Raw genomic sequence first — 12,802 nt, forward strand, 5'->3', positions numbered from 1 at the left:
TGGCATGCCCCACAGGTATGCCTGCTAATGGGGGTCTTCCAGGGCTCTTTCCATGTTGGCTTTTTATTCAGGGCATAAAAACACAACATGACTTGGTTATATTATGCAATACAATACCCTTATACACTATGCTCCCTTCATCTGAAAGCTACATCTGCCTTCCTTTGCGTGGAAAGACAAAGGTTTTTTCTGACATTGTTCTTTCAATTATTAAAAAAAACCTCATTGGAACTAGTAACACAAATAGATCCTGTCCCATTTATTTATCACACAGTAACACTGTATTGTCAGCAAAGAAAAAGCCAAATTATATTCAGAATTTTAAAGAGTAATAACCATGTCCTGTCCTCATGTACAGGGTTTCGTTCTTAAGTCTTCCTAGAAAAAGAATGAACACAGAGGGTGATGCTCCTTGGGATAATGCTGTAGAGATAAGTTTGGTTTTCAAATAGTTCAAATGCTAGTCTAAGACCTCTAATTCTGATCATAAAAGTCAGTGAATTTGCAGGCACAACAAGCTATGTACCTTGATGAAAGTTAAACTTAAACCGTGTTTTTAAAAGTGAAGAGAAAAGGTGGCTATGTAGGGAAAACACCTATGCCCACCACCCTCTTCTCTCCCCACTTCACACTTTAATCAATGCGGCATCTTCCTATCAGTGGCATCTTCCTATCATCTTCCTGTTTTCAAAAGTCAACTAAACAAATTGTGGCACCTTGTATCACAACAAACAGTACTGTGCCTCTTCAGCCTCAAACCCAGTCCTCCTCCTCCTCCTTTGTAGGTAGAATGATCTCAAGCATCTGTTTGAGTTCTCTTTAGCAGCCTGATCCTGTACAGTGCTGATCAATCCTGGGAGAGGCTAAGCACTATCAGTTCCAATGAAGTTGCTGGGTAGTGAATGCTCAGTGCCTTCCAGGATTGGGCCCTTGGTTTGTATAGCACCGGACAAATCCCTTAGGGCCTTCTTACATATTTAAAAAGGCTTTTGTGTTCTCCCTCCAAAGGTATAAACTAGTCTAAATTCATTGAAAGAGGCAGGCTTCTTTTTGTTTAAAATTTCCAGGGAAATAATATGACAATTTGACAAAAAATATCTTTCAGTTACAGAGAGCCTCTCTTCACGTTTTATTATATACACTCAGAATGCACACAACATTCCTATGTGCTAATACAAACAAAAAAGGTGAAATGTACAAAACTAAGCATCCGTATGCTGTGTATTTAACATTTTTTCCACTGTTTTGGTCTTGTGTAAAATATGTTTCCTGGTTTGCAATATGTTTCCATGTGATCTCATTAACTTGTGCTCCAGGGCAGCTGGAAGCTACCGTAGAAATGAGATTTTAAGTTATTTCACCAATCAAATACACTGACCAAGCTTCCTTCCACAAAAAATACCTCTCGTTTTATGTATATGAAAGAGTGCTGGGCAATTGAACACAGACGTCAACAGGATCACAGACTACGCAATAGAAATTGTTATTTTAAATCTTTCCAAAAAGACTGGATAAGAATTTGTCACAACAGGTCTGGATTTTTTTCCTGTTATTTTACACATCTGTTCTATTTCAAATGCAGGGATTGTAGGGTTAGGTTCCAACAAACAACACACATTCCAAAATCCACTCATAAGGATTTTTAGATAACCATATTTAATTACCTCCTGTATCTCTTCCTGAATATGTATTATAATTTTAATAAAAAGAAAGGGTGATTTGGAAAATCACTGGATTTCTTTCTTTACTTTTCTTAACCCCTAATTTATTAGTTTTCTTCAACCAGACCATCTGCCAGTGCTAAGGGCCACATCCATTTAGATTTATCTACAGAGGTCCTTAGACAATAAAGGAAACTATTTTTTTTAAATTGTTTCTAAAATTGGTGACATTTTTGCACTTACTGTATTTAAAACTAGTCCAATAATTTTAGGGTTTACGGGGGGGGGAAGGAGGGGAAGGAAGGGAGGAGAGTGAGAAAGAAGGAATAGATAACTGGGCAGAATAATTCCTACCTCAACTGAGGCTTGCCTGATTCTATGGTCCTTGTGTACATTAATTTCAGTATGGGTTCAAAGCATGCATAAGGATTGCAGGATTGGGCCAATTTAGACTCTGATCCCTATTCTGAGTTTAATGGCAAAACTCCCATTGACTTCAATGGGAGCGGGATTGGTTGGATGCTTAGACCCCAATCCTACATTGGGGTCTGCTAGCATGAACCCTTATGCTCACAGAGAGACCCACTGAAGTCCCTGGAACTCTGCATGGGTGTTGTGGATTCCAATGCAGAATTGTATGTATCTACATAGAGTTCCATTCAAGGCACGTGGCATTAGAAGATGTCGATGAATTGAGTCTGCCCACATGGCTCTCTCTGCAGGATCAGGACCTTAGCCTTTAAACTTGTATGCTGCACTTTAGGATGCAGAACATGTTTATAAGGGAAACAGATATTTACAAGATACATGTTCAGCGATATAAGCTGAGTGATAGCAATGTGAACCATTTTGCTTGCAGCAAAATGGAATATCTGCTATCTAAAATTCTCCATCTATGTAGGAAAATACTCTACTCTAAAGGTAAATTCTTATATGGAGGGTAAAGAAGAAAGGAGGGAAGATAGAATATTATGAAGATCACTTCCTAGTGTTTATTCCAAGATCTTTGTTATTAGGCTGTCTAGTGCTTATCTCACTTTTATTACATTCGTGATTTATCTGTAGACTCCATAAAACAAAGCAAGTGTAAAAATGTGACTCAGGCATCCTCTTGAATTGTACCTGTCTCAACAATCTGTAAAACGGATCATCTTCCGTTTGTAATTCCTCTTCTAGAGTAAATGCAGTACATAATTAAAAGGAAACACCTTATCAGCCATTTATTTTGGAAACAGATATTTTTCTGTATTTATCAAGCAATCTCTATATAAGTTACATCTCTCTATATGTACCTAACATACTTTCTCAAAATGTTTTTGGACTAATGTTTACTAAGGATGATAAGTTCAAAATCAAACTAGAAATACTAAATTTTATTTCACTTTTAATCTTGGGCATAGATAAAGACAATATCGTGACCAAATAGTATTTAGGATTTTTTTAACAAAGAAAATAGGCTTTAAAATAATTATTTGCATGTCCAAAAATTCTCTTTGTAGTATCAAAAACAACTGGCATCTCACTTCACAAAAATTCCAGATTTCTGAAAACCTCATGTAGGGTATGTATTTCTGTCTGTTGAGCTGATAGATCTGTATGTCTGGACTATATAACATTTGAAATTTCCTAGAGACTTTACTTGTCCATTGAAAAGCAACAGCTTCCTTTTGTATATCATACTTATTTTATCACATGAATCCAAAAAGTGTGATGGCCTGTAACATTCGTGTTTGCATTAATTGTAGGGCAGTATAGTATTGCTACATTCACTGGTCATGCATGGTATGTATGAGGTGTACCACATGAAAAGGAGCTTCCAGGAATTGAATGTCAGTTTCAGGTGGGCTTATTAAAGCTCCCTACTATGTTTTCTTGTATGGCTTATTTTTTCTAAAAGTTGAAAGCTAACTTTTTAGCTGCAGTCTCAATTTTTCAGCCTTAAAAATATACATACAAGTACTTGTGCCCACAGAAATGCACATTCATATATATATATATATTTACACATGGAAGCTGTAATTTACAAATACAAATTGTGTGGCAGGATACCCATCTACCTGAGTGGCAAACACACATTTGGTCTTTGTGCATGTGTACTTTTTTTTCATGGAATTGGTGTTAGATTCTTAAACCTCCAGTTTTGCAAACTCCAAGTGTTCAAAAATCACAAATCAGCACTCTTTCCCCCTCCTCCAATAATATATTTTTAAAATAATATATTTAGGATTCTTTTTCTTTACATTTCCCCTTTCTCCTTCTTGCAGTCAGGCAGAATTGAAGCAGCTGTGCTTAGGGGAGTGCATGGGCTGCTCCATCGGAAAGTATTGCACCTCAAGGGGTCACAGAGTTGGGGAGGCCATGGCTCCATCCCATAAAGATGAGCCAGCAGAGCTGTCCCATGGGGGTTAGTAAGTAACACCCAACAATGGGGTGTAGCAGTGGGCACACAGTCTCTGTGTGCCTGAAGTATCTCTAGCTATGCATCCTACTCCCTATAACAAAGCATCTTCAGGACTGGTATCAGTTCTCATATACCCACATGTTATATTTGTTGTTTAGGTAAAGTTGATTGCTATAGTATCCTGTGGGGCTGAGGTCCTGAGCTTGTTCGATTGTTGTAGTACGGTTCTGAGGGCTACCCTGGGGCAGTGGCTTAGTTAAACTGAACTCTTCTCTCCCATTGTTTTGGAATGTGTCCAAGCTCCCTTGTGAGATCTTTGTTAATGGCCTTTGTTTTGTTTTTTTTGATGGCTAGTTTTAGCATAGTATAATATTAAATTCAGAGCAGTGAGGGAAGCCTCCAATTTTTAACTGTGCTCTTTTTATGAAATATTTCTTTGCTGTTTCCATGCTCTTGTCTGAAAAATCAATAAGAATAAATTTTTGTCTATGCCAATACCTTTTGAAGTATAGGCTATGGGATGCTCAAATTCATAAGGATTGCCCCTGAGCATCATAATAATAATTTATATTTATATACCACCTTTCATCATGAAGAATCCCAAAGTACTTTATGAACTAGAAACAGGAGTCACTTGCTTCACATACCAAGGAAATGCAGCCACCTCTGTAGTGGAACATAGCATCTGTTTTAACAGCCCACGGCTGCATTTCTCTACTGTGTAGGATAGGAAGTGAGAAAAATCTATGCAAATAAACCTGCAGGGGGAATATACAGTAAATATATTTCTCATATTGCAAGCGCTTCAGGACTGTGACTGTGTCTTCACATGTGCTTTTACAGAGACTTATCCTATGAAACTTCTGTCTTCATTATTATCTCTGAGTTCTATTCTAATATAAATATTACTAATAACAATTATAATAGGTAGGCCAAGTATAACTAGTTACCACACTGGAATCTAGCTAGGGCATTTGTACTAACTACCCTATTCTTGCAAAAAAGTATCATGAGACCTTTAATAATCACCAGCAGTCAGGATCTTCCTTTTAAACTATAGGTAAGGCTGAACTGCTGTTTTAAACTAAATGTTGTTGTTCTTAGGGTAAAGATGAGATGTAAACTGGTTATTTAAAAAAAATGAATTGTCATGAAACTAAAGCTTACCATAGAAATTGGCATTAAGAAAGAAAAAACTTTCTCTTGACATGATATCAGAGATCTTTCCTAAACATTATTAACTACTCGCGTATAAAAATATCAGTTAAATAAATACAAGACTTTTAGAAGGACAGCACAAAGGTTTAAGATAGACCAGTACATTCCAACTTAATGACCCCATACTTCAGAAGCTTCCCCATTTGAGAAATTTTATTCATAGGAGTAGGCTTATTGAACTCAGTGGGACTAATTGCATGAGTAGATATATTCAAATGCATAAGTGTTTGAGAGCTCAGGCCCTAAATCTGTCCAGCTGGCCTAATTCTCAATTGCACTTTTCCGATGTTTAGGGCAAGGATGGATGTGAGAGAGGGGAAGGGAAGGTGGCTTATAAAAATGAATAAAAGGCACGTTAGCATTCCCACATTCTGGGCTGTCCAGGGGCAAGACTGGTGCCTGGTATAAACTTAGGCTTTACATCCCATGGTCTCCTAGCAGAGGATAGTCATGGTGAAATACATTCCAGCCATGTCCCCTATGCCAGGGGCTGGGAGCAGGGCCAGTGCAGAGACTTCACACCAGTTTTTCAGTGGTTAGGAAGACATTTTGCACTGGGAATATTCTCCGGGGTTGTTTCCACCCTCTTTAGGGCCTCATTACACTACCAGAGTGATAAAGAAGGGCTTAAGAGGGCCTGATTCTCAGTCACCCTGTCTTTGTACTTAGGCATTAGAACAAACATAAGGCTTGATTCTCCAATACACCATTTTTACACTGTTGTAACACCATTGACTTCAATGGATTACTCTTGATTTACAATGCTATACTGGAAGTCAGATCAGAATTAGGCCTCATGTAAGATCAATCACAGTGCTGAGACCCTTAAATATGACAGGGTCAGTTAAAGGGCAAAATCTGCAAAAGTTTATGAGCACAAGCTCCTTTTTGAAAAGTGATGTAGGCATTTAGAAACCTGCATCCCATTGACTTTCAGTAAGACTTAGGCTTCTAAATGCCTGTCACTTTTGAAAATGCAGCGTAGGCCCAGAAATCACTTAGGAACCTGTGAAAATTTTACCCAAGATCTTTTTTATTTCAACTGACATGATAACATACTGCTTAATATATTCTTTGTCCGCTAATCTAAATTTTTTCTATTAAAGACCGAGGTCAGTTAGACTGGCTAATCTATGATTGATTTAATCACATGCTTTATCTGGGTAAGTGAAAAAAGTCACTTTTCATCAATCTTGTAGCCTGATTTATGTCCTACTGGGTTCAGGTGATCCAGTTTTTTTAAAATTTAACTGACTTGAAACAAGCAGGCCTGCTTATGGCTTTTAGAAGGATCACAGCTGGATTTATCATGTCACAGGAGAAAACTTTCATTCTTGAGAAAGAGAATCTGGTGTGAACAAGTCCATGGAGCTACACCAATTTACACCAGTTGAGGATCTGTCCCGGTGTTATTTTCTCCACTACAATAGGGGCTTCACCAGCTTGTAGAGTTGAGCTCTCCCAAATTGATAGGGATCTTTTCAGCACTCAGATTAATTTTTTAACACTAAAATATTTGCTCCATGATTTTTTTCCTTTAACCATATTATGCTGCAGGAAATTAAGTGCATGATGAAGATAACCTAAAATAGGAAATAGCTCTGACAGCCACAGCCCATGAAACTGTTAAATTCATCACTCTGCTTCCTTTATCAGGAAAACTATCATTAATTGTCAATTTATTATCAGTCAGGATTCATAGTGGAATTTTGATGATTGATAGGAAGCTAACAGCAAACCAGATTTTTATGACCAGTGTTACATTAGAATCAGTAACTTTCCTTTGTATTTTACAATTTTAAGTGCTAATTTAAAGATTTTAAACAAAGAAACAAAATCAGGGGAGATCAGGTTATTTTCCAGTCAGTTTCATGTCTTTTATTATTATTTTTATTATTAATTATTATTATTCCTTTTGCACTTGAGGACTCTAAGGTTTGTGCTGGTAGTTGGATTAGTGCTTTTTTTATTTAGTGGTAAAATGTCTTAATCCAAGAGAGGCCATGTCCTCAGAAAAAGAGAGAAAAGATCCGTCAAATATGAACATACCTAAAACCAGAAACATCTGTTTAAATATGTGTGCTGATCATCAGCAGGAGATATGCAGGTGTTTTGCTCTGGTCTTTGTTATTTATTGTTGCAGTCAAATAGAGTTTCTCCAGAAAGTTTTCCAGGAATCTTTCAGGCAGAAGTATATCCAGAATGCAATATGTACACAACGGTGGTCTTAAACACTTGCCAGCTGCCTTTCAATAACTAAGGGCCAGGTTCTGCTTGTGTGAATGCACAGTGCTGGGGGAGGGCATAAGAGACCCTATCATCCTTCATCTCCTTCCCCCTATTGTTGCCTGCATAAGAACCAGACAGAATTGCAGTCCCTGTGCTTGGGTGAGCTGCTTTGCCCTTAATGCTTCAGGGGTACACAGCACACCTAAGTGTGGTAGGCAGGCCATGGTCCTGCTGCTCTCTTGCATCATTTGAGGTGCTGGCTGGCCATGTTGGGAGTAGTAAGCCAGCATCCCATAAAGAGGGGTAGTAGCAGCATGTTCTCCTTCCACACTGAGGAGTTCCAGTAGGCAGTCTGCAACTCTACCACCCAGAGCTCTGCCAGGGCAGGGTAGCTCCAACCCAACCCTTACTGTGGGCTGTGCCTGAAGGTACTATTGAGCCCAAAGGACTTCATTTTGCCCTCGTTGTATTCAGTGGCAAGCTTCCCATTGGCTTCGGTGGTGCAGGATCCAACCATAAGTATTAGCAGAGAAATAACTTCAGTACCTACAGTTTTCAAGATATATTCTATAGTAAGTATAAAAAAAAGTACAAGAGAATCTTAGATACCTAGATAACCATGTTTGTGCAGCACCTAGCACCGTGGAGCCCTGGCCCATGACTGGGACTTCTAGGTGCTACTGCAATACAAATAATTTAACAAGAAATGTATCTTAAGGAAAACTGGAAAATTAAGGGCAACTATAATACTGTAGGTATGTAGTATGTGTATGTATATATAATATAAATTACACAAAAAAAGATGTTTAAAGAACATTATTAAGGTTGCAAAGTCAAGCATGCAAGTTAGGATATGCCAGACTTAAGGTTTCCTGTGCAAATATTGAAAAAACAGAAACGCCCACCATGTGGCATCATATTGGCATCTACATCATATTGGCATCATCAGGCAGGTTGGAACCTTTAGATACACTACACTGATTTCTGCCACTTGGGCTAATAGAGTAACTGATAGTAGTAGATTGTCATCCTCTGTGGACCAGCACTAGCAGGAGAGGAGACACACACTTTGCCAGATAATTTCACAGATATTTGCTGACAGCAGGGGACTGGTGAGACTCTGGAATCTTGGGTTTCATTTCAGGCTCTGGAGGGGTGTGTGCCCTCGTGTGTGTAGGCGTGGCTTGACATGGGTGAGGCCTCATTTCTTGGGAGACAGGATTACGGAGGTAAATGGAGCAGCACAGACTCTTCTGCCCATTTCCCATAAGCTTTTCCCCTTCTGCCTTAAATCTGTCTGAGTCCTGTCTCTTCTTTCCCCTCTTCCCCCCGCTCCTTATCCCAGTCCCATTTTCTTTGCCTAATCCCAGTCTCCATTCCCCCAGTCTCCTTGCCCAGCCAGTCCTAATCTCCCCTCCAGGGATCTCAGTCTGACCCCATCAGTATCCTCCCCTGCTCCTTATCCCAGTCTTCTCCCACCCATGCCAGTGCCAGTTTCACCACTCCTTTTCCCAATCTACTCCTTTTCCTTCCCCCGTCTGTCTCTTGTCTGCTTTGCATTTGATTCAGGCAGCTTCCTTTTCCCCATGCTGGAACTCTGGCAGCGTGGAGGGTCATTGACAGGACAGAAGAGACGGGCTCCCTGCTCTCAGTTCCTGTACCCCTCCCCTCTTGGGTCTGTAGCCACCTTTGACCCTGTAGACCAGGGCTGGAGCATGTTTAGCCACTATGTGAGGATGGTGCATGTACAGTCCAGACGCAGGTGGGAGCTATGAGGGTATGGCGTATGCTCAGTTGCTCTATGGGGATGGCATATGCATTCTGGTCAGCACTGGGAATGTGAGAGTATGTCTATACAGGACAGAAAAAACGTGAAGCTGGCCCATACCAGCTGACATGGGCTTGCGGGGCTTAGGCTGCGGGGCTTTTTCATTGCTGTGTAGACATCTGGGCTTGGGCTGGAGCCTGGGCTCTAGGAACCTGTCGGGTGGGAAGGTCTATAAGACTATAACAGGGTTCAAAAAAGAACTAGATAAATTCATGGAGGATAGGTCCATCAATGGCTATTAGCAGGGATGGTGTCCCTAGCCTCTGTTTGTCAGAAGCTGGGAATGGGCGACAGGAGATGGATCACTTGATGATTACCAGTTCATTCCCTCTGGGGCACCTGCCATTGGCCACTGTCAGAAGACGGATACTGGGCTAGATGGACCTTTGGTCTGACCCAGTATGGCCATTCTTATGTTGAGCATACCTAGTGACAATGGAATCTTTGGAGATTTTAGCTATTAAGCTAATAAGTCTCTTCTGAAGTGTGATTTTTTTGGAAAGTTTATAACTTGGCCGTTCCTGCTCCAAAGCATGGTGATGTTAGAGCTGTTCAAAGTAAGGTCACCAAAAATGTGTAACATGTGCAAACCAGCATTTTTTCCCGTAGCTTAATTCTCAGAAATGGCTGAATCATTTTGATTATGACATTTTCCAAAAAACTCAGTCTGAGGAGACACCCAGCTTGGAAAATCTCAGCCTAAATGGTTAACATTTGGCAAAGTTGAAACCAACTGAAAATAAGGTCTTATAATGGGAAGTGTTGGGCAATACGGTGCTAGCAGCCCGGCCTATAATTACACACATGTCCTCCCAGTTACAAATTAAATGTGCTGGTAAAAAGGTACTGAATAAAAATTAAAAAGCAATTAGCTTTTATCACATATCTAGACTAAGGCCCCAATCACGGAAAGACTTGTGACTGGGCTTAACTTTATGTGTTGAGTCAATGGGACTATTTGCAGTGGCTCAAGTAAGCAAGTGTATTTCTGTAAAGTGTCAGGTCCTAAATAACAGACAAGGGGAGGAGGATATTGGGCTTCTGTCTGTCAAAAGGTTTTAGTGGTGACACAAACGATAAGAGTCTTGACTGGTTTGTGGAGCCAGCAGAACTCTGAGATGTAATTTTCTGCCTCAGATTGAAAAGGTGCTTGCTTGTACACTATGTGCATTCAATAGGGAACCTCTCTTGTGCCTGTGGCGTCCTTAAGACAACTAATTTCTATGAAAGAAGGTGATTTAAAAAGAAGGAAAATGCATTGCATGCCCCCAGCATAAATTCCTCACGGTTTTAATTCCTTAAGTTATTGTATTGGAAATATTTTTAAAAAAATATTTTGTTCTCATCTTTGCTGGATGCCATGGAGCTGTGTTCATGTCAAAGGCCTCCAGCTGACTAAGCAAGCAGCAGAGCCTGACAGGGTTGTTTAGGGGATGCTCATAGTTAACTGGTATAATGTCTTGGAGTGTATGGAACACTATCTATGTGTTATAACATTTTAAATGACTGGTACACATTTGATCATTCATCATTGGCTTGTCTCTGCTGTATGCCCATCTCAACATGTCTTTTTGTAAAATAAGCCAACCATAGACAGAGGGTATCTCTGGTGGATTATCTAATGCAAGTATCAGAACTTCGAACTGTCCCATTCACAGCACTAGTTCACTCTCCTCAAATCCTGGCTGTAGCCTAAGAATGGCTATACTGGGTCAGACCAAAGGTCCATTTAGCCCAGTATCCTGTCTTCCGACAATGGCATTGTAGTGGTCAGAGCAGGGGACTGGCTAATTCCAAATGACACTCCTTCATACAGAGACCAGGGAGGTGAGGTAATATCTTTTACTGGACCAACTTCTGTTGGTGAGAGAGAGAAGCTTTCGAGTTTACACATGGCTCTTCTTCAGGTCACTCCTCCTTATATGAACTTGGGCAAGTTAGCCTCTCTCTGTCTTGGCTTTCCCATCTGTACAATGGGAGTAAGTGCTTCTGTAAATCAAATTGAGATTCTCATCTGAGGCTTGATCCCACTCCTGTTCCTGTTCAAGTTAATGGAAAAACTTCCACTGACTTGTATGGTGCATGATCGAGCCCAGATATGGTAAGGCGCTATATAAATGCAAAGTATAATATGTAACTGTCTATTTTAAATATGTTGTACTATTTGAATACTATTTGAATAGAAGGTATGTTTGAAGGTCATTCTATTAAGAGACTTTACCAATTCCAGGGTTTTGAAAGATTATGCAGTAAACCTAAAACTTATTATTTCTATCAGAAGGCTGTGGCTAGCTTTAATTTTAAGACCAATAAAGTTACAGCAAGCCAGAGCCTATCAAAGACAGTTGTAACCAATGGTTTTATTTTGTGACATAAACAGTACATTTCTTTCAGTAATGCTCTCCCCTGACATTATTTTAAAGTGTGGTTCTCTGAAAGTGGCTCTGTAAAACCTGCAGCTTCTTATTGTTGTATTCAGTCATGTCTGATTGTTTAGTGACAATAATATGTCTTTACTATTTTTACTTCTGTTATAATTGCAGAGTCAATATAGAACTGGGAGACTGAGTTGGATTCTATTCTGGCTTGTATATCATCATCAATGTAATTCTTAATTAAGTTCTGCTTGAAGATCTACATTGTTGATGAAATATCAGCCAGAAAGAACCCTGCTTAATTTTGAGAATCCAACATGAGTTTTCAGGCTTGGAAGTTGCGGTGGGGAATATTTTTTTCTTGTAAACGAAGCAGATTTGATCTAGTCAGTGAGATACATTAAATGTAGAACTTCCACAATGCCAAGTTAATAGTCATTTTTAGACTAGAACCACTCTTTAAATTCCTTTGTATCCACCTTTGTCCTTTGATTCAACGATCAATACATTAAAGCGTTTTTAAACCATGCTTAGAAAATTTTCCATTTTGTTTACAAATCTGATAGCATCTGGCCCATCAATTATGCTTTACTCATAAATCTTCATAAAATAACCATTGCCTTTTAAATTACTTATGTCATGACATCCATATTGATGAAATTTTAAATGTAAGATGGTGAAGGATGAACTGCTAAACATGGTCTCTAAAGTAATAGAACCAGATTCTTGTGGTCTGTGATAGTCTACTTGATGTTAATATTTAATACACTTTCTCTTCCATTATAGCCCATCCCTGCCTGCCCTTGATTGGCAGTTGCCATCTCACTCAGGACCTTATGAACTTCGGATTGAAGAGCAGCCCAAATCCCATCACAGAGCTCATTATGAGACGGAGGGGAGTCGAGGGGCTGTGAAGGCATCTGCTGGGGGACATCCTGTTGTGCAGGTATTGATATTTGTAATGGCAAGGATGCTTGTTTATCCTGGCACACTGGGGCTAGCACCCCCTTCCTTTGCCAAAATAAAAAGTGCCAGGAGATCTTTAAAGACCACAAGCAGCATCATATATACCTTTAACTCCATAGACTGG

The 12,802-nt window shown here is 39.6% G+C and overlaps 1 protein-coding gene across 2 annotated transcripts in view; it reads left to right on the forward strand.

The window, feature by feature from the left end:
* NFATC1 (nuclear factor of activated T cells 1) overlaps window positions 1-12,802 on the forward strand; it is a 144,582-nt gene that overhangs the window by 13,182 nt on the left and 118,598 nt on the right. For both annotated transcript variants that reach the window (XM_065398980.1, XM_065398981.1), the window contains exon 3: window positions 12,499-12,658. In XM_065398980.1, coding sequence (XP_065255052.1) covers window positions 12,499-12,658 — 160 coding nt within the window. The remainder of the gene's footprint in view (window positions 1-12,498; window positions 12,659-12,802) is intronic.

The sequence above is a fragment of the Emys orbicularis genome, chromosome 2 (assembly GCF_028017835.1).
Source record: "Emys orbicularis isolate rEmyOrb1 chromosome 2, rEmyOrb1.hap1, whole genome shotgun sequence".
Classification (NCBI taxonomy): domain Eukaryota; kingdom Metazoa; phylum Chordata; order Testudines; family Emydidae; genus Emys; species Emys orbicularis.